Below are 21,725 nucleotides of genomic sequence, written 5' to 3'. Positions count from 1 at the left end.
CTCAGAAGGAAGTCAAACTACTGAAATTAACTTACCATAGCAGCAAGCTGTCAAGAAAACAAAGAGAGGCGTGAAAGACACGTCTACCAGGTGAGACTTTCAAATGTGAACATAAAAATGCATCACGGACAGCAGGAAATCGTGTACTTACGACATTTATCTTTGATACTCTGGACAAGGGCGCATTGCTTCAAAAGGAAAGGAAAGAAGGTGTAAGGAGAGCAGACAAAAAGGCTTACAGGACAATGATTCGGGCTGCCCACAAGCAACTTACATCGATCGAGTCGCCTCTGTTGCCTTTGTGACCCTGTAAAACAAGGGAGGAGAGGCTGATGGGGCATGGGGGACGTGAGGAACAGTCCTTGGCCCACAGAAACATGTCAGAGGAAGCAGAAGTGGACCTTTGCTGACCTTGATCATTTCAGGCTCTCCCTATGAATTTGATTTTACCGCTCAAAGAGCAAAAAGAGAGAAGACTTTGGGGACAAAATTATTTCACCTGCAAGGTAAATAGCTCCACACCATGAAACCCTGGGAGGTCATTACAAAGCCACGTGAACCACACATCTGCATGTGAGTCCAAACACCACTTCTTCAGAGAAAAGGAAGAATGCCCTTTCACCTGCTACGGGGGCCATCCTGTTCCCAGGACAGTGGGAAGTCACTTAGCTTCCCGTCAGCTCCAGGTCTATAGCATCCTATCCTGGCTGAATGCTCCAGGGGACACCCTCTACCGCCCTCGGCATCTCACCCCGATATGTGTCCACCCTGATGGTCAGGCAGTCTCCTGTGGGCCCCGTGGGCGTCTCTCCATAAGGCTGCTTCTGCCCACTCGCCTCCCAGAGTACCTGGCGAATCGATCTCCCAATGAAGGCTGCACTCATTTAAACCCCTGACTCGGCCTTCTCCTGGATCCAACCCGTGTAATCCCTCAACCTTTCCTTCTAGGAGTGATCTTCCATGTCCTGAGTTATCTTGTCCATTCTTCTTTGAACCTCATTAATTTCAACATTGGAAGACAGTAGAGGTAGAAATTCAAATAAGGAAACAAAGATGTAAGTAACGAAGAGATTTTATGGAGGGCTGCAGAGAGGCGTCCTCTGTGGCGAGACGGACGACTAGCAGGTTCTAAACCGTGAAGCAGTAGCTCCCCTGGGGGTTTTATAAACCAAAGAAAGTATTCCCCAAACTGAGGTCTGACATAGTCATACTCCTTCCACAAGATGCAATCAAGAGGTATTAAAATATGTTCTCTTTTGTTTGCTTGTGTCTCCCCTGCACAAGCCTCCAACAAGGAAATCACACCAGGAAATTGCAATATGTCCTAGACTACAGAGTTCCACATGAAACTTGTCTTAAAACTTTCTTGTTACTCTAAAACTCAAAAGCTCTTTGCTCCATTGTAATATCAGAAGGGAAGTGGTTTAGAAAACAAAAATAAAAACAGTAACAACAAAAATGGAGCACACCTTTTTTGTGAGGAAAGGAGACAGTGGCAAGTTTTCAGGGACCATGTGAAGACTGTCACCCCACCCCCAGGCGCGTAATCGGAACTGGGTAGGTACTTACAGATGGTCCTGGGTACCCAGGGTCTCCCTTCTGTCCAACTGTGCCTGGAGGTCCTGAATTTCCCTAGAAGGGGCAGAACAAGCACTGGTCAATCGCGGCAGAAGAAGGAAAATTGTCAACTCCTGCAGTTGGAAAGGGGCTGAAGGTGATCTAATCCCACAGCCGCTGTCACCACCGGAAATCTCTCACTGTCAGGGAACTTGTGTGTCCAAAATTCAAGTTTAGGGACAAGTGGCCTTAACGAAATTAACGTACGACTCCCTGCAGCTATGTTCTCTGGAAGGTTAAGGTAAGACAGAGCTTGCCTAAGGACCATTAAAAGACTATCCACGGACACAAAGAAACCAGTAGCTGCCACGGAATTAGGGCACTGTTTGGTCTAGATAACCAAAATCCGAGTTTTAAAACCCTATCTTGAGTAGTAAACAATCTAGTTTGACTGTCTTCGTGAAGCAAATTAACAGGATCACTACTATGATTTTAACTACACTTTAAGCTGAAAATAACTGTTGGGAACTTTTACCCATATCTAGACCACGATTTGCTAACTCAAGACTCAGTGCACTCTTCAAAAGACAAGTAAATATCCACCACTGAAGAGAGTCATCCAGAGCCAAAAGTAGCTTGAGGAAGAAGATGAGTCTTTTCGTGGTGGGAGGAGAAGAGCATGTGGTCTCAGCCTGGCTCGCCTCTGAGCCGGGGAAGCTTGTCAGCACGTCCTGCACCTCATGAAATCCTGTCGCCTCACCGTCTGGTGGGGAAGACCAAATATGACCACCTCTGTGGTCACCATCACTCCTTCTGAGACCTGAGTGCCCATGGCGACATTCTGGGCGTGGACCATGGACTAGTGACTTCACTGGCTTCACAAGTGGTGTTAGAGAGGTGTTAGAGGAAGAGGCTCCTGGGCCCTCCCCATCAGGGGGACATGGCCGAAAAAGGACAACACAGACGCAACCACAGGGAGTCCTAAGGAGACTGCCCTCCGGCTTAGGATTCCTTTCCTCGCACCCTAGACTATCATCGCCAGGTTGCAGGTGAAGAATAGTGTGCAAAGAAGCAGCGGAGGGGTCAGTGTTCAGTCACAATACCACACGTGCTCCCATTCCCACTGCAGCCATGGTGAAGGCAGACTTACCCTTCGGCCTCTGATGCCTTTGGGGCCTGGAGCTCCCCCTGTTCCTGGCTCACCAGAGGTTCCCTGGGAAGAGAGCCAGGAAGTGGCACATGAAAGGTCTCGCTGAGGTCCCTGGGGCATCCGACCGCACTTCCCAGGGCAGCCAAATGGCCGACTTTGATTTCCTTTTCCACTGGGTAACTAGTGCACTTGTGTCTTTTGCAGTTTCAGCCTTAGCTTATTGAACCCGTGTATGTAATGATGATATGTAGATGACAGCATTTTAAGGTTTACAGAGTATTTTGTTGCAGGGTTGTTTCATTTCATGTTCACAAGCACCATGACAAGCGCATACTGTCATTTCCATTTGACAGATGTGGGAGCATCGTGGAGAGGGCAGGGCCTTTCCCAGGGTCACTGGCTTCACAGGTGGCTGACCTCATACTAGAACCAAGATAGTCTGACTCGCGGCCCATGGACACATTGTTTTCTCCTAAAACATGGTGATCTTTTTACCACTAGGGGAATATTTACCTTTGGACCAGGGTGTCCAGGAAATCCTCTTTCTCCCTATAAAAGATACATAAATGACTCAATTTTGGTCTCCATTTAAATTCATCTAAAATAAATTATTCTTGAGCAGAAAAGAATATACCCAGAGTCCTCAAGAAGAAAAATTCACTATATTCCAAGAAACTTTTCAGAAATGATTCTTTAAAAAGTGCATGTCTGAAGTACGTACTTTTTTGCCCTTGCGTCCGTCACTGCCAACTCCATCTCGCCCGTCTTCTCCCTGATTGGAGAGAGAGAGCGTTACTGCAGGCCACCGTGCTGGGCACGCCACAACCACCTCCGTCTAGAGTCCTGAGCAGAGGGTGCTTGAGTCCCTGAAATGTTCCCAGATCGAGGTACAGATCAAGGAACTGTTCCTACTCTTACCCCATCCTCCAGGTGTAAACAAGACTGTGTCTGTAACGGGGGGTTAAAGGACTCCTTTGGCAAAATGGTGCTGGTGGACTACCAACGGAAAGACGTTCTCATAGCTATTGGCGAAGGTACTGCTTGGATGTGGAATCCGAGACTCATAGAACCTGGGAATCTTCGAGTTGACAGGACTGTTGAAGGTCACCTTGACTCTATGCATCTATGAGTCTTTGATTCTACTTCAAAGCAAGAACACAGGACTGCACTTCTCCTACCTTCCTGAGTCTTCTGTGCTCAGGCCTTCTCACCTCTCTGCCATGCCCCTTCCCTTCCCTCCAGGTCACGCCAGGAGACTGCCTTCTCTCCAAACACCCCCTCCCGGGATGCTAAGAACCATCCCTATCACTCTCTCATGGGTGGCTTTCAGAAACGGACACAATTAATTATTTCAAAAGAATCACAAGAATTTAGATAAAATAGACATTAATATCTCTAAAACGTACATGGAACATGCTCCTTAGTTAATGTACAGTTTTAAATGGACACCAACAGCTAAACAGCTATTGCTCCCAAATTTATGGAAACAGAACCAGGAAGATTTTTCCCATAATGGTGTGAATAGATTTTAAATTCTGGTTTTTTTCTGTCTGCTTCTAAGACTGAGAGTAACAGACATGGAGTTTCTTAAAACTTCAATTAGCTGTAGAGATGATAAATACAGAAGATAAATATTTTAAAGCTTTGGGATTATAAATCAGATCAACAACGTCCATTTATAGAGTTTTTAGGTACTGACTCATTTTAGAAAAATTCTCAATGTTCTGTAGATTTCTTTTTCCGGGATAGAAATGTATCCTAGACAATTATTGTTGGTGAGCAGTTAGATATTTTAAATAACAGTTTTTAAAATGTGTTATCAAGGTAATAATTTCAATTCCTAGAATGTCTCATTCAAAGGAAACTGCTCTAATCTGGATTGAGACTTTATCAAACCCAATCCTATTTTAACCCAAGGATTTTATTTATTTGTTTGTTTGTTTGTTTGTTTGTGTATTTATTTTGCAGTAAAGCTCCAATTAATCGTGCTCACAAAGCATTTGCAGGACCGGAAATAAAGGTGGTTCACATACTCGGAAAATAATGTCTTCACCCACCCCTCCCACCCCAATGAAATAAAACTTATTTTGAAGTTTATTTGCTTATCATAAGGAACAGTTTTCACTATTTTCAACCACACCCCCAACGATCCAAAAAGCAAGCATCAAGTCCTCTCTCCTTGGAATAAACCCAATTTGCACACACAGACGAGACCAGCACATGGCCACATCTCCCCGCTTACTGAGCCTTTCAGAAAAAGAGTCAGCGACAATATATTTTGATCTTACCGTCTCCCCACGGGGCCCCCGGCTCCCGAGTCCTCCCTTTGGTCCTGGATCTCCAGGCTCACCCTACACACGAGAAACAAGGCTGAGATCCCTGAGGGTCTGGGATGGATTTGAAATGTGATTCCAAGCCCTGCTTCATTCTAGGTGGTGCCACTGGTAAGGCTGCTGCCAGCTGCTAACTTCACCTTTTAGATTTTGATACGAATGGTTTTTTAAATTGCTACGTTCCTGGGTGGACTCCTGCTAAAGAATCCAAGAAGGTTGGTGTTTGTTTTTTTTCATTTACGTGGCATCGGGACATGCTGAAGGGGAAAAGAGAGAGAAAGAGAAACAGGAAAAGAAAATGCCACGAGAGTCGGTGGGCTGAATTCAGCAGGAAATACAACCCCACCGACAGGAGGCATGGAGACAAGTTTGGCCTCACATGAACACATTTCTTGAATGGAGGAAATGCTGCCCTTTCAGGTGGGTTATGAGAAGTTCTGGGTTTTCTCAAGGCTTTTAGGTGGCAGGTTCTCAGACAGCCATCACAGCAAGCTGCTGGTCTCTGGAGTAGCCACCTGGGGCTCTTGGACTAGTAAACGTGGCGGGTACAGCTGCTGGCTGCGCTGCCAGCATTTAAGGGCGTGTGCTCAGCCCAAAACGGATGCTCTAAGTGCCACAGATCTGCTCTGATGGCGCGGAGGACGCTGCGCTATGTTCACATGCCGTGGCATGAACAGATCAGGTCATCCATGGCTGCCAGTGGGTTTGTTCTGGCGACAAGAAGGTCAACCCAGTGGCACAAGTTGTGGTAGGGACAGGGAGCCTAATGCCAAGCCAGCTCCCAACAGGGCAGGCTGGGCTGGGAAAGGCCAGAGGTGAGGAGAAAGGATGTGTGAACTCAGCAGGTGGGTGGGCTGACAAGTGAGGGGCAGGCCACGTAAGGCCTGGCCAGTCCTGACCTCAGGCAGTGAGCTCGACCTTCATCAAGACAAACCTTTCTTCCCAGGGGCCCGGTCCTGCCACGTTCTCCAGGAGCACCTGGGGTCCCTCCACTTCCCTGCAGCCGGAGGAGAGGAGGGTCAGTGCAATGCTCACCCTCCAAGCCAGTGTCTGCGTCCCACCCCTCCCTCACACCCCCAGAGGTCAGAGCCACACTCAGCACCAAGCATGGTGTTGCAGACCCACATGCAAACACGCGTGGACATGGCTTGTGCAAATCCAAAATATGAGTATGACCGTTCTGGCCAGTTTTCACACATTGTGGGTTTCAATGTACCCGGCTTTGTTCCTTCTCGCGCCCCATACCTCCACAGTGACATGTGACTGGACAGGTGTGGAAACCTGTGTGCACTTTTCCTGTGTGAGTGGCTGAATCAGCATCCCACCATGCGAGACAGCCGCCAGAGCCAGGGAACGGCCCTAACGAATGGCAATACTAGACGAGACCAGCTTTCTGTGATTGGTAACTACTCAGAGCTTTGGCTCACCCCTACTCTATCTTAAATTCTTATCTAATCAGAGCTGAAATAAATGTTGATCAAAAAAAAAGCTTTAAAAATAGATATTTAGGGCCGGCCCTGTGGCTCAGGCGATTAGAGTTCCATGCTCCTAACTCCGAAGGCTGCCGGTTCGATTCCCACATGGGCCAGTGGGCTCTCAACCACAAGGTTGCAGGTTCAACTCCTCGAGTCCCACAAGGGATGGTGGGCTCCGTCCCCTGCAAGTAAGATTGAACTCGGCACCTTGAGCTGAGCTGCCGCTGAGCTCCCGGATGGCTCAGTTGGTTGGAGCACGTCCTCTCAACCACAAGGTTGCCAGTTCAACTTCCGCAAGGGATGGTGGGCTGTGCCCCCTGCAACTAGAAAACGGCAACTGGACCTGGAGCTGAGCTGCACCCTCCACAACTAAGACTGAAAGGACAACAACTTGAAGCTGAATGGCACCCTCCACAACTAAGATTGAAAGGACAACAACTTGACTTGGGGAAAAAAAGTCCTGGAAGTACATACTGTTCCCCAATAAAGTCCTGTTCCTCTTCCCCAATAAAATCTTTAAAAAAAAATAGATATTTATCAGATTTCAAAACTGGGGAAGGAGTTTCTAAGGAAACAACTCTCACCAAGCTCCTGCCTGCACGACAAAACATGTTTGTGCTGTTAGGTAGTTCATCACCAGGTCTTAGTCATCGTTATTTTCTGTAACAAGTGGCAGGATGGCTCCCTGAACATGTGTCATGCAAAAGGGACAGCAAGTACAGAATGCCGGGCACCGATCCCGCCGCGGCTGGAACAGCACGTCTGCTAGTCATCGCTGACAGCCAGGACAGACGTGGAAGTTTGCAGTCACACCAGGTTTAAGGGACTTCTGTGTCACACTTGAGGATGGGGACCTTGTACACAAAAATGCCAAGCCACAGAGCCAATCTCCAGGGGCCAAATATGAAGCAGTTTGGCATAATCGGAGCATTTCTGTAGATTTGGTTCGATTTAGGCAGTTCCATCCCATGACCTCTGAGATGAGGCACCTCCTGCTTTCACCAACCACCCACCCAGCTGGTCCACGTACAGAAGGGGCACCACTGGTCCTAAAGTCCCTGGAGCACCAACAGAAAGGGCTCTTCCTTCCACAGGTAAACTAGCCCATCTCTGCAAGGACTGACCCAGGGTCGGTGCTGCCAAAGACTCGGCGACGGGGACGGTCTGTCCCCAGCCTGCTCGGCGCCATGCCACCCACTGAGCTAAACAGGGTGGGACCCACAGCAACTCACCCGAGGCCCCGGGATGCCTTGCTCACCGATCAGGCCTGGAGGGCCGGTGGGACCAGGCGGGCCCTGCAGAAGTAAAAGGCAGTGTAAGTGCTGTGTCCAGGCAGCACTCCGTGGAAGCTCGGGTGGCATCTGTATTTCCCAGAGCCCAGAGCCTCGTTTCTGCTGGCCACACTGCTGTCTCAGCGGTACGAGCAGCAGCCCCAGCCCAGAACACGAGTGGGGAAGTTAGTTTAGAAACACACAAGGAAATTGTTCAAACAAAAGCGTTACAGAAAGTTCACAGCGGCGCTAGTCCCAGTCTCTGAAAGGGAGAATAGTGCAAGTGTCCATCAACCGACGAATCGATAAATAAACCGTGGTCCATCCATCCAGTAGGCTATGACTCAGCCACAGAAAGGAACAAAGCACTGACACACGTTTCAACATGGTGAACCTCAAAAATATGATGTGAGTGAAAGAAGCCAGACACAAAAGGCCACCTAGTAAGTGACTCCATTTATATGAAATGTCCAAAGAGGCAAATCCACAAAGGCCAAAAGGAAATTCGTGTTGCCAGGAGCTGGGGAGAGGGAAGATGAGGACTGACTACTTGATGGGCACACGGTCTCCTTCTGGTGATGAAATGTTTTGAAACTAGATAGAGGCGATGGTCGTACAACCTTGTAAATGTGCTCGTGTCACTGAGTTGTTCATTTTACGACGATTCATTTTGTGTTCAGTTTTGTGAAATTGACTGTCATCTCAATTTAAGGAAAACACTAGAGCATCTGAGGAAACATCACAAGGCATGCAGTCACACGGGGTGGGAGAGGATACTGACCTGCGCACCTCGGGTCCCCTGCTCTCCCACAGAGCCCGGCTGGCCAACACCACCCTTGTTGCCCTTTGAAAGGAGAGAGAAGATACAGGGAGGAGTCAGGATGGTTCTTACCAACGTCAGCTCTCTGTTCCACAAGCGTGTGTGGACAAGGGGACAGGGCAACAATCCCTGTTCTACGAGGGGGTTGGAAGCCATCCACCCGATAACTCCAGGGTAAGACATTTAAGAAGTGGAGCCAGAATTGCATTCTGACCATTGGTTCTCACTCTTGCCCCACCTTTTCTTCAAGATGGCTTTGTGAAATAGGATTTTTTTTTTTAGACCCAAACCTGTCTTGCCCAGGTGAGAAGACTGACACACCTAGACGTTGTCACTTTCTAACGACCAGATAAGTAAACACATTATAGAGGAGAGATGCCCGGGCACTGCCTCCTCCATCTGTTTCCCTTATTTGCACCCCCAGCTCCCGTTAATCATTTTCACAAGTCTTTTAGAAGAAGCTAACTTTAAGGAAATGGGACAAAAGGTGCCGTAAGCCTCGCTCGCAAAGGAGAGACTGTTTTAACTATGGGCGGGGTGGCATCTGTGCCCTTTAAGGACAGTCCCCTGAGAGCACACGGTGACTTACATTACGATGACAGAAAAAATGGTGCCAGCTCAGAGGCTCACCTTAGCTCCCACTGGTCCCCTTCGTCCAAAGCCGCCCTGTGGAAGAAGTTACGCAAACGGTGAGGGGACACAGGGGACGGAGCCTGGGGGCTTTGTGTGACAGCCCACACGTTCCTCTGGCACCCGCTGTGTGCCAGACTCTGTGCCCAGTCAGCCCCGAGGAAACACATAAAAAGACACCCTGCTTCCTGCCCTCATCTCAGGAAAGTTTTGCTTCCACGCTACCTTGTTAGTCACCCAAACGGAAGTTTTGAGAATTACTGCAGACCTGCCAAGCAAAACAATGACTCCTTCTGGCTGCACAATCGCAGCCAATTTCAAATAAGGAATGTGAAATGGGAATGTCAAGCTGTCTGCTTTTCTACCATTTTCCTAACAGTAGGGAGAGGTAATGAAATACGTTCATTATAAGGGAAGGCAGTCCCAACCTCTCCAAGTCCTCCTGGCCAAACACAACACATCCTCAGTGAACAGAGTCCAACTGCACACACGTGAACCTGAAAAGCCCAGGCGTGCTTAGTTTGGGCTCGTGACTTGGCCACACTTTCCTGCAGGCTCCAGAGGTAACCCTTAGTCCAAATAAATGAGGGCTCACTGCAGCAGTGAGCCGGCCATTCCCACGCTGTGATCGCTTCCTCCTGAGTGGGAGGGTTTGGGATGGGAACACGGGAACACCCTGGGTATGTCTCTGCAAGGTTAGGAGCTGGTATTCTGGAGAGTGTGACAAGCAGCTGGTTCCAGGGCTCGGCCCTCTGCTGCAGAAACCCAAGAACCACATCCTCCACTCCCCGGGGACCAGCCCAGGGGCAATCATTTGCCATTACTCACTGTAGTGGCAGCTTCTGGAATGGAAGACTTTGGCTTCCTTCCATGGGCAAGTGAGGGAGGGGTGGCGCCGGGTGGCTCCTCCACAGAGTAACAAGCGGGCTGTCCCCTTCCAAAGGGGACAGCCTCGAGTATGACAAGAGGCCATCAGCTCAATGATTCATCGCTCAGGCCAGTGGCAGCCTGATGTGAGGAGTGGGGTAGCCCAGTCTCATCTGGGTGCAAACCTGTCACAGCAAGGTCCTAGGGAAGGGGCAGAGGGCCATACCGCCAGGCCTCACCCTGCTGCGAAGGGAAGAACTGAGTCTGCAAGGGCCTACAAGGGACTGCATCAAATTCAGACCCAAATTTCCACCTTGTGCATAGAATTAAAATGAACTGTATGCACAACTATATTGTAAGTCATTTCCTGAAAACGAGTTTTGCCTCTGCTCACAAACTGAGTGGTAGAGTACATGATAACAATTGAGTCCTTCCTCACTGCTTTGTTATTACATAGCTCAGCAGCATTATTCAAAAATAAGACTCAAGACTTGAAAGATAGCCTTTTCAAATATTAAGTCTTCTTCCGAATTTTAAAGGTAAAATTATGCCCACAGCATCCCATGATTAAGGATGAGAGTCGTTTCTTTTACAAGCCCTCATGCCAGCACACCCCCCGCCACCATCCAGCTGCTGATCCCTTGACAAGTCTGTCACTGGCCGTGGGGAAATGCCAGAGGGTGCCCTGATCTCGGCTGCACAGCCCCAGCCAGTTTCTGAGCCGAGACCCGCCGTGGGCACCCATCAGCTTCCGGAACTGCCCCCGAGGATTTACAAATTCCAGACCACTTCTCCCCATGCAGGGACCATCTACCTGCTTCAGGTCTCAGCTCTGAGTGCCTCTGGGCCCCGGAGGCTTTCAAACAACTGCCTAAGAGATCATTTCTGAAATCTATGTAATTTCACTAACAATTGTCACCCCAATAAATTTAAAAGAAAAAAAGAGAGAGAGAGATCATTTCTATTGCTTTGGCTTTACAACTCTTCATCAAGACTCCAACATTAGGCATCCTAGACTCAAAAAAGGAGCTATTCTGCAACTGACATTCCTTGAAACGGCAGTGACAAGATGCAGTTCCCCGGAAAATGGAAACCTGATTTCATTGCTTGCGTTACAGCAGCATAAAAAAAAACAAAAATTATAAAACCCACAATGCGTGTCCAACCCCACCAGCCTTCCTGCCCCCCCCCCCATTCACTCACCCCTCCCCTCAACTCGGGTGCACGGTTTTGTTTGGATTTTTTTAAATATTTAGTGGGTTAAAACCTGGCCAAATATTTGCAAGCAGCAAAGATATTACATCACTATGCTTTTTGGGAGGGCAAGGAAGCAGGCCTGGGGGACGGGAAAAAGAAGCACAGAGCAAATGATAGAAAAGCGGTTTCTCTAAGCAGCAGATTTGGGTGACAGTGGTTTCAGAAATTCCCTCATAAAAAGTTGCTGCGTAACTTTGCCCTAGGCAGTGTTTGGCGATTCCGGTGGCACTTACTAATATCACAGCAGAGCCCCCCAAAGCCCTAAGAGTCACTCACATCCTTCCCGGGTTCTCCAGGACTTCCAGGCACCCCATCTCTCCCAGGGAGACCCTGGCGTGGGAAACAAAATTGACATGAGAGTCTCATCTGCAGAGAAGACCGTCTAACGCGGCGCTATTGCACAAGACGCTACAGGAAGAGGGATGGATACACATGGGGAGGCCGGACCCTTGTGGGGGTGCAGACGAGGTGCATTCCCACCTCCACAGCCTTGGGCTTGACAAGCACTGTTCGTGAATAGCTAAGGGGCACCAGTTCTGCAGAGGAGAAACCCCTCCTGGAAGGGTTGCTTCCGCTCCCCAGCAGGGTCCTCCTTCATGGGGACACACCGTCGGCTTCAGAGAGGTGGAGCCCTCTGCACCTGACCTCTTATGTCCACAGCCCTGACGGTCACCGCGTCTACGGCCTCTGTGGCCGGAAACGAGCCAGCGTGAGCTTGGTTTCTGGCCCTCAGCACAGCATGTGTAGGAATGGGGAGTGTCATACCATGGGCCCAATGTCTCCCGTTTCTCCTTTGGGTCCTCTCTGCTGGCTGTCCCGTCCTGACTCACCCTGAAAACAACACAGGTCAGGAATGTGAGCCACATGTGCAAGAAAAGGACACTTGAAATTGGCTTTAGCAAAAGAGAAGCATTTGCAGCTTTTCTTATCGATAGCTCTATAAAACCTGTAAGCAAATGACCGTCCCTGGGCCAGCCTCCTGTCCTCCAGGCCAGGACAAGGCAAGAGGGAGCCTGGGGCACCGTCCTCCCTGGGGAGGAAGAACCATCCCCCCCCCCCCCCGTTTGGGGCTAAGAATGTTTGGCCAACCCCATGGTCCAGTCCAGTCAGAGTGGGATGGGATTTGGCTGAGGAGCCTTGCGTTCGTATCATTACTGATATTTTTCTGACCACCCAGTCCATCTGGATTAAAGTTCCTGGGACCACATTTTTGGGAAATCTCTCTGATCTTTGTATGACAGGCTTTGCAAACACTTACGATCTTTGCAGTGTATCTTTGCGGCTAGAGAGCAAACTTATCTCCATCAACCCCAAAATTGTAGGAAAAGGACAAACCACATATTTTATCAACATGTTTTAAAGCAATTTCAAAGGTAAAAGTCTTCCTTTCAACACTCTTCTCCCACAATCCTCTTCCCCAGGTCTCAGGTTGTCAATGAGGAATCTTCCTTACCGGGTCACCTCTAATTCCAGCGTCTCCTCTTTCTCCTTTGTCTCCTTTAGGTCCTTTGTCACCCTAAATAAAAAACACAAGCAGAGACTAAAAATGAAATAGGATTTCAAATTTTTATCTCACCCTTAAAATCACATTCTTTAGTTCATAAATCTTATATAGACCAATGGTAACCAGTTATTTACTCATTTGCCATGAAGGTAAAATTACTTCCAAATATTTTTTATTTGGTCAGGTAATCTACAAATCCTTACTGGAGACTCACTCTGTGCAGACACTGGGGTTTCTTTACAACGAAACAAACTCAGTCCCTGCCGTATGAGACATAGTCTCCAATCAAGACAATATAATGAAATGTGTCACAGCTGCCAGGGGACACAGGGGACGAGGTCAAGGAAGGCTGCTTGGAGGAAGTGGTCTTAACATACACGAGTAAAAGAAACAGTCCCCAAATGAAATGTTTATAGTGTTTTCATAACAGCAACACTACGGAAATACACCTACCCTTCTCCCGGGACTCCCATTCTCTCCAGAAGAACCAGGCAATCCTTTGTCCCCCTGCCAAAGACAATGGTAAAATGTCATTCGTGGCACAACTTCTACCACAGACTGACGTACCAGTCCCTGGAATCTTCGGGACCAAAGAGCAGTTTGAGAGCATGAAATCACTTACATCTTCACCGTCGAGGCCATCCAGCCCAATCTCCCCTAATTCACCCTGTCAGGGGACAAGACACACGGGTGAATGTGGAACCCATCCTGGCCAAGGAGAAATGAGAGCTACTGGGCAAGTTCTCAATATAAGAACAAAAACAAGTTTGAGTACCTTCTCTCCTGGGAACCCGCGAGAACCCTAGAAGGTGAGAGAAAGAGGAGACGTTACCTCCTTCCTGGAGGCTAGTCCCTCAGCCACAGAACAGGGCTCGCCCACCCCCACACCCCCACAGCCCCACCCCACTCGAAGGGCACAGCATCTGACCAGTCAGCCTTAGAGGTTGATCTGTTTGCGTTGCCCTCTCACTATCACGTGGGAGATGATAAAGCTCATTTGCCTGGACCTCAGCACTTGGGTGGCCTTGGCTCCCTGGCAGGAGGGGTGGGCCCTGAAAGCCAGGGACAGGGGCTGCAGTCCCCATCCCTTTGTAACTTCGCAGTGTAATGGCCCCTCCTTTCAGCACCTGCTTTCAAACTTTAGCAAATTCAGGAAAAAGTTCAACAGCCCTCAAATCCAAGTATCTCCCACAAAGAACCTTCCAGCACGTTCAGTCCTCTCTCTCGCCTGCCCCCTCCGCCCCCACCCGCCCCTTTCCCTGGCTCCTCTCGGGGTCCAGGGGCTGAAGCCATGGGCACCGGCCTTCTCTCTGCCCTGGCTCACGCCCTGTCTGTCCTCGTGAATGTTTCCTGGCAGCTTCGTGTTTCCATAGGAAACTATTCCTCCATCCTCAGGCTCCCTTCCCAGTGCGACCTGTGCTCCGGAAGGTGCCAGCCTGCGCGCTGCCCTCCCACCAGAGGCCACGGGCTACTGGACCCTGAGAGCAGAGAAGCCCCGGCCTAGAAGGCACTTGGAGAAGGTGCCCCACTTCTGCTCGTGCCACTGACCACCTGTCCCCACCGGGCGGGATGCTGTGGTCCCCTCTCCACATTGTACCTTTATTCCTCTCTGGCCGGGGCAGCCCTGGAAACCTTGAGTGCCATTCACGCCAGGCGGACCCCGTTCACCCTGTCAGGAGAGACAAAAGTTAAGTTGGAGCTGCTTGTCATCGGGGCTCCACTGAGTCTGTGTCACTGGAAGGCATGTGTGAGAAAGCACATTTTACTAGCGGGAATGCTGACTGAGCCGGGGAGCGCCTCCAGCATTCCTGCCCCCCAGATCCAGTCCACAGCACCCTGAAGGGAGTGGGGTCTGAGGGTCTGCAGCACAGAGGGGCATCCTGGGGGATGGGCACCAGGTCTGGGTGGGAGTTGGGCCCCCATGGAGAATCCACGGGCCGACTGCTCCACTGCATGGCCCCTGGTTCCCAGCTCTGATGTAGCCCGTGACCAGCCCCGACATGCAGACCTACCAGCTAGGACCCTGCAGCCTCACCTGCTCCCCATGGGGCCCTATAATCCCATCCTAGGGCTGGGCCTCCTTCTAATGTCTCAAAGCCTCTCGGACCACCTCTGCCCCAAGTACAGCTTCCTGAAGGTTCTCTCCAACCCCAAATGGGCCCCGGGTTTACTGACCACCCAAACCAGCAAGCCTTCCCTGGGAGACGCCCTCCCCTTAAAGGGCATAACCCTGATTGCAGCCTGATTCAGTCCCCTGCACCACGCTCCGGCTCGCTGCCATCTCTGCTTGGGTTCTGGTCTTAGAGGACACTGAATATGCCATCAGTCTCAGAAGCCACTTCCTCCCTCCCTCTGACACAGAACAGAGCCCCACACTCTGTAACCACACTAGCCATGCTCGCGTCCCCAGACTGTTTCCCATTAAGCACAAACATGAATACAGGCATTAAGGAAGTTAAAAATGAATGTTTTCCCGGTGGGAAAGTCATTGGACTGTTCACTGGCCTGGAAACTGAACAGATTTTGAACTCCATAATTCAATCCTAGCACATGAGGAACAAGGAGAAAATAAAAGTGTAAGGAATAAAACAACGCCACTTACGGGTCCACCCTCGTCACCAGGATAACCTCGGTAGCCATCTTCTCCAGAGATACCCTACAAAAAAATCCATTCCTGGGTTAAATCCATAGGTTTGGGGTGGGGTGTTCTATATTTAAGCATCTTCCCGACCCCCCCTCCATGCCTCCATGTGGTAGAGTAGTGCTAAGATTTAGCAAGGAGTTGGGTGTTCCTTTGAACTTAACGGTTCTTCACTCACGAGTTCCGTGCCATTATCCTTTCCTTCAGGATCTGTAGGGCTCCTGGTCTACCAGGGAACCCTGTAACTCAGAGGCAGTGCTAAGAGTCCCTGCTAACCATGTGCAGGGAGGCTGCCGGCCAGTGATGCCCGCTGGTTTTAACGTTCTTTCATAAAGTGAAGAACCAGTGTGTTCAGGAAGAGTCCCTCTCTCCGTGAATAGGGAGAAAGGAACTGGTATTTGCTCCTCAGATCTGCAACCTAAAAGCACGCCTTCTCCTCCTCTCCCCATCTCCATGCAGTTACAGTAGAGACATCACCCAGCCAAGGTCATACTGGACTCCTGAAACCTGCTCTCGGTGTAAGAAAAGGGCAAAGCCATCGTACCTTCGGCCCAATGCTGCCGATGGGCCCTCGGTCACCCCTTTCTCCGGAGCATTTGCAGGGCACCCCACAGCAGGCTTTCTCGGCAATGTTGTCCTGTGAACATGAAAGAAAGTTCAAATCTAGGCATTTACTAATGCCTAGAAAACAAAAGGCAGAAATATGCTGTAAAGGTTGAAATCTGAAGTGTGTGGATTTCACAGTGAGAGACGAAAGTCACTAGACATCATGTGGCTTTCACTCACAGACTGACGTGGTGGGCGTGGGAAGTCACAAATGGGACACTGAAGGGCAACCAAAGTAAGATCGATCGATCGTATTCACAATGCCACCTCAAGCTGGGCCTTACTTCTAGAAGCTTCCATCCCAGATATTCAAATTTCAAATGTTACGCATAACTTACGTAGTGTTAAGCTCCGAAGAGCCAAACCTAACAAGCAAATTGCAGAGGGTCAGGGCAGAAGGTGGTTCCAAAATGGAGGTCCATGTGCCCTTTCTCAGAACCATGTCAGGGTCACGGGCTACGGCACCCGCCTGCAAGAGGCCTGGGGAGCAGCTGCGGTGTGGGGTGCACACGAGCGGTCCCTGCCTCTCAGCCGCAATCACCACAACTCCGGGTCACCAGGGCGTCTCAGAGCCGTCACACCCCTGACTTTCCCTTCCCATCTCAGCCCTGGCCTTACATGGGAAAGCACACACCCAAAATAGGCTTCCTTCTGCTAAGCTCATGGGGCCAAATGTGTCTTCTCGCCACGAGCTTCCTAGAGTTTTCACTCTCTGCCACATCCCAATCATCAACTAAGTTGACATCCTTCCAGCCAGTTTTCAAAAAGCCTACTTCCAGCGGTGCTGGGAAGCAGGAAAGGGAAGGAAGGGTCAAAGCCAGTTCACCCCACTGTCCATTGTCACCACCAGCAGACGGTCTCTGAGTTGACAACGCAGACGCACATTTCCCCAAAGCCCCGCCCCACTCCCGAACCTCCTGCTGAGGCTGAACTTGTGGGGTTTAGGGAGCCCCAGAGGGCACTTTCATTTGCTGCAAAGGAAACTAGACAAGAAGACATTAGGAGGGCTTCTCCACCCAGAAATGGTCTTTCTTCCCCGGCACAGGCTTGCTTCCGCCCTGTGAGCTTTCTGAGGCTGTGGAGACTTCCTGAGTGGGAATGGCCAATCTCAGTGTTTTGTCTTCTCAGCAATTTTAGGAATGAAAAGGTCCTCATTAAAGGGGGCAGAGGAAACGCCAAAGCGACAGCATCAGCGCGCCTGGGGACCCAGTCTCCACCGTGCTGTCTTTCCAGCTCTTGGATGTCTCCGTTTCCAGGGCTTACACGTGTTATGGCAGCAAGGCAGGTCCCAGGTGCATTAAACGGGTTACATCACCCACCAGAGGTCCCTCTCCCATCGCCTGGCGATAACTGACTCCATTATATTGAGATGCCCAAAACTGTGGCATCTGAACTGGTTTGTGGGCGCAGACATCAAACCTCACCAGCTGCTCTACGAGTTCATAATCCAGGTCCAGCAAGTTCACTCCCAGCGGCCTGTTGTACGCAAATCCTCGCCCGAACTCCAACTGCGCGAGCTGCTCCATGTTGGCTACGCGTTCGAGGCCCACCAAGATCAGAGCTCGGACACCTACAAGGAGAAGCACATTTCATGACTCACCGAGGCCCTGGAGACAGTCAACATCTTTTTCTGCTCTGACTTTTTTTTTTTTTAAAAAAAAAACTTCAGTACAAAATTTGGCCTTTAGCTGAAATATGTTCAATCAAACTTGTCAGCCACTCTGAAGAGTTGAAAAACTGGAACTTTGGACCCTCTGAGCAATTGTCTCAGATATGTCAGTAACTAAACTGGTGCCTATAAATACAGGAAGTGACACCATGAAGCATATTCATACATAAATTCTCAAACTCTGGTCCTATTAACATAACTCAGGTATGCTGCGGGAAGAACCGAAATATCAAACCTCCAAAATCAGGTAATAGCAATGCCATCTCCACTGCTCATGAAAACCAGGCAAATAAATCGCATGTTCTCATGATCAGTAATGCTTCTATAAATTCTTCTCAAACCTCTAGTGTTGGCATCCACTTTTTGGCAGTCATTGCTACCAAATTCCAAAGCAATGGACAACCAAATATTATAGCTGACAAAGGGCATTGTGGCGTAGCCAGTCACCTTGAACTTGGAAAGTGTGCTGTTGTTATTTACTTGATATTAAAGTGTATTTTTACTTAGCATTGTGGTGTTTCTGAGCTGTGATAACCGTAAACTACAATATAGCAATATTTTTCCTTCAAAATTAACTCTTACTTTATGCGATGTAGTTAGACGAATCAAACCTTCACGATCTTCTCCAAAAGCATCACGCTTTCTAGGTGTCCTACCACCTGGTCAGTCTTTCTGACCTGGCGGGGCCTGTGGCAGGACATGGCCTACATGAAACCCTGGATAGCCCCAAGCCCCACAGCCCCAGAGGGGCAACAGAGGGCAGGGTGCTGGGTGACCAGTGCTCCCCAGAGGACCCCACCAGCAGAGTCTCTTCTCTCCAGCAGACCAGTGTGCCTTCTCCCCCAGGTCTACTTCTAATGTTTAGAAAGCCTCAGAACCCACCTTCTTCTCGGAGTGCCTCCGATGCCCTTTGTAAATCAGCCAAATCTCCATCTGCTCCATCAGTAAAATGAATGACCACCTGCAAGTAGACGATGAGTCCAACACCAGCCGAAATTAAAAAGAAACATCACAGGCTCTTGGAAAGCAGATGAGCCCATTTGAACCCCTCGTCTTACAGTTGAGGAAACTGAGGATCAGGCTGAGAAATAAACACCCGATGTCCACAGCTGTTTGATATTGTGCAACAAATGAGGCAGAAAATGAATGTGTTGGAGTCTGACATCAAAAGACACAGCAGCAAGGAAAATAAAAACAGTTTATCTCACTCTCCTATTTATGTGACATAGTTTCTGGAAGGTGTGTGTGTGTGTGTGTGTGTGTGTTATGTGTATGTGTGAGGGTGTGTGTGGTGTGTGAGCGTGTGTGTGTTATGTGTATGTGTGAGGGTGAGTGTATGTGCATGTGTAAGTGTGAGTGTGAGTGTGTGTGTCTGTGTGTGTGTTATGGACTGAACTGTACCCCTCCAAAACTCATTTGTTGAAGTCCTACCCCCCAGTACCTCAGAATGTGACTGTATTTGGTTGGCAACAGGGATTTGAAAGAGGTGATAATGGTTCAATGGGGTCATTTGGGGGGAGTCCTAATTCCACATGACTGGTGTCCTTATAAGAAGAGATTAGGACACAGACTCACAGAGGGAAAACTACATGGAGACAGAGGGAGAAGCACCCTCTACAAGCCAAGTTGAGAGGCTCAGAAGAATCCAACCGTGCTGACATTTTGATCTGGGAGCACCAGCCTCCAGGACTGAGAACGCACACCTCTGTGGTGTAAGGCAGCTCAGTCTGTATGGCAGCTCTAGTGAACTGAGGTGTGTGTTTGCGCGCGTGCACGTGCATGTGTGTGAGTATGGATATGCACACACAATAAGCATGTACGGGTGTACATACAGAGAGAAAGAGAGAAATGTGTAGCGAGAACAGAACTATTTAACGGGTAGGCCCATAAACATGAATCAATCACCAATTCCACTCATTCGAGCTGACTTCCAGGATTTTTTCGAGCTTCAGTAAAACAAGGACGATCCTGCATTTCAGGCTATTAGGATGGGTTGAATAAAGGACTCCTAGGCACGGCACTCCCAACCCCAGGAACAGGAAGAGCGGTCCCCCAGCCCCAGCCGTTGCCCCTGCCCAGCCCTAGTCCGGGAGCCGCGCTCACCTTCACGCTGTCGGGGGAGGCCTGCCTGAACTTGCTCTGATAGACCTTCAGCGCGTCGGCCGTGAGCACGTAGGGGTGCTGGCTGCGCATGTGCCGGAACTTCTCCAGCAGCTCGGGCTGGTACCCGGCGAAGTCAAAGGCCTCCACGGGGCCCGCGGGCGTGCTGGCCACCACGGCCACGCGCACCGTGGGAGTCTGGCCGCCCCCGCAGCTGAGTCGCTGCATCTGGCTGAGTCGATTCAAGACGGCATCCACCTTGGACTCGAGGCCCTTCTGAGCCACAAACACGTTCTGCGTTCTTGAACCGTCAAACCCCAGAATGACATCCAGGTTACAAGCTGGAAAGGGGGAAAGCGGGCGATGAGCGGAGATGAACGCAAGGCACAAGCAGGGCCCTGGGACCTGGGCCAAGACGTCACCTCAGAGGCAACATGACGTTTTGTATGGATGAGCTTTGAGCAGCAGCTGGGTCTGCCTCTTTCACAGGGAACACGGGTGCTGACCATTAGGCCATTTTACTATGGCTTTTTATTTTTATTTTTCTCATAATATTAACCAATTTTGGCATGATGTACAGTGGTTGAAGTGCTTCTTAAGTTTGTGCTTTAAATGCACTTGAGGATTCAAATACTCTGATCTCATACAATTAACCTAATAAACCTATCAACAGAAGCAGGGATCACTACTTCTGAATTATTTGGGAGATTAAAGACTTGGGAGAAAAGGTAAGTCTTACAAAGGCACACAAAAAAGACAAGCTTCCACTCTTATCCTGGAAGGACATCCGAAAGCAGTGGCTAGATCAAACCCACATGGACTTAAGTAAATGCCTGAAGTTACCAAACGCTTAAGGAATCCATAGGCTCGTGCACATCAACAAGACAGGATTGACAATATGTCCATGACGGGGACTTACCTCTGGAAATATCAGTCACACCCGGACATAAGGTTTCATGCATTGCACCATCCAGAGTTTCCAAAACTTGCTCTTTCAGTTCTGACAGCTTCTGGACGTTCCCCACTCGGAACGCCGTCGCACTGTTGGACGCTATCTTCCCAACCTCCACGGAGTCCGTGTTCCCCAAGCCCACGGCGAACACTTTGACACCACTCTGGGTGAGTGCCAGGCTCGCCTCCTGGGCATCTTCCATTGACTTTCCCCCCATGATCACAAATGCGATCTGAGGGACCCTCTGATCCAGGCGGCTGCCAGCCTCTGGCACGAAGTGATACTGCTGCAGGTGCTCGATCCCAACCTTGGTGTTTGCGTGTCTCCCCCCTTTGTAGACCACTTTGTTGATTGCGCTGATAATCTGCTGCTTGGTGGAAAAGTCCTTCAGGAAGAATTCGTCAGTGGGGTCCGAGTTGTACTGGACCAGCCCGATTTGGATGGAAGCATCCTCTCCATAAACTGTATCCACAATTTCGGACACAAAATGGAGCACTTCCTGGAAACTATTCTTCTGGAAATTGATGGAACCATCCAACAGGAACACAATATCTGCTTTCCTTGTATCTAAAAATGACCAAAATGAAAATGAGGAGAAATTTGGTTTCCATATCCAGAACATTCATAGACAAAATGTAAATTAAATAATTAAAATAAGACATTCCTGTAACTTATGCACAGTGAACACCTTAGCTCTGTTCTGTGCCTCTACAGTTTTCAAATTCACAGCCCTCAAAACGTTATGCTACAAACAAAACGAGAAATGATAAATCATTTAAACAAAAAGAAAAGGAAACATGAGAACTCAGGGAAACTGAGTCCCAGTCCCATGCAAAATGGCATTACACTACGGAGTCAACGGTCCAGGACCTCAGGTGTTTTAGAAAACACCA

General features: G+C 49.4%; 1 protein-coding gene across 1 annotated transcript in view; it reads right to left on the bottom strand.

The window, feature by feature from the left end:
• COL6A3 (collagen type VI alpha 3 chain) overlaps positions 1-21,725 on the bottom strand; it is an 81,581-nt gene that overhangs the window by 20,547 nt on the left and 39,309 nt on the right. Inside the window, exons 10-34 of the mRNA XM_033112188.1 lie at positions 20,800-21,399; positions 19,884-20,221; positions 18,663-18,741; positions 17,536-17,681; positions 16,050-16,142; positions 15,467-15,520; positions 14,462-14,533; positions 13,640-13,666; positions 13,487-13,531; positions 13,318-13,371; positions 12,814-12,876; positions 12,126-12,191; positions 11,637-11,690; positions 9,237-9,272; positions 8,568-8,630; positions 7,748-7,810; positions 5,975-6,037; positions 4,996-5,058; positions 3,429-3,479; positions 3,221-3,256; positions 2,708-2,770; positions 1,570-1,632; positions 275-307; positions 152-188; positions 36-47 (exon numbers count right to left, since the gene is read on the bottom strand). Coding sequence (XP_032968079.1) covers positions 36-47; positions 152-188; positions 275-307; positions 1,570-1,632; positions 2,708-2,770; positions 3,221-3,256; positions 3,429-3,479; positions 4,996-5,058; positions 5,975-6,037; positions 7,748-7,810; positions 8,568-8,630; positions 9,237-9,272; positions 11,637-11,690; positions 12,126-12,191; positions 12,814-12,876; positions 13,318-13,371; positions 13,487-13,531; positions 13,640-13,666; positions 14,462-14,533; positions 15,467-15,520; positions 16,050-16,142; positions 17,536-17,681; positions 18,663-18,741; positions 19,884-20,221; positions 20,800-21,399 — 2,274 coding nt within the window. The remainder of the gene's footprint in view (positions 1-35; positions 48-151; positions 189-274; positions 308-1,569; positions 1,633-2,707; positions 2,771-3,220; positions 3,257-3,428; positions 3,480-4,995; positions 5,059-5,974; positions 6,038-7,747; positions 7,811-8,567; positions 8,631-9,236; positions 9,273-11,636; positions 11,691-12,125; positions 12,192-12,813; positions 12,877-13,317; positions 13,372-13,486; positions 13,532-13,639; positions 13,667-14,461; positions 14,534-15,466; positions 15,521-16,049; positions 16,143-17,535; positions 17,682-18,662; positions 18,742-19,883; positions 20,222-20,799; positions 21,400-21,725) is intronic.

Source organism: Rhinolophus ferrumequinum, chromosome 8 (assembly GCF_004115265.2).
Source record: "Rhinolophus ferrumequinum isolate MPI-CBG mRhiFer1 chromosome 8, mRhiFer1_v1.p, whole genome shotgun sequence".
NCBI lineage: Eukaryota > Metazoa > Chordata > Mammalia > Chiroptera > Rhinolophidae > Rhinolophus > Rhinolophus ferrumequinum.
The sequence above is the reverse complement of the archived record's forward strand: the minus strand, read 5'-3'. Positions and strand labels throughout refer to the sequence as shown.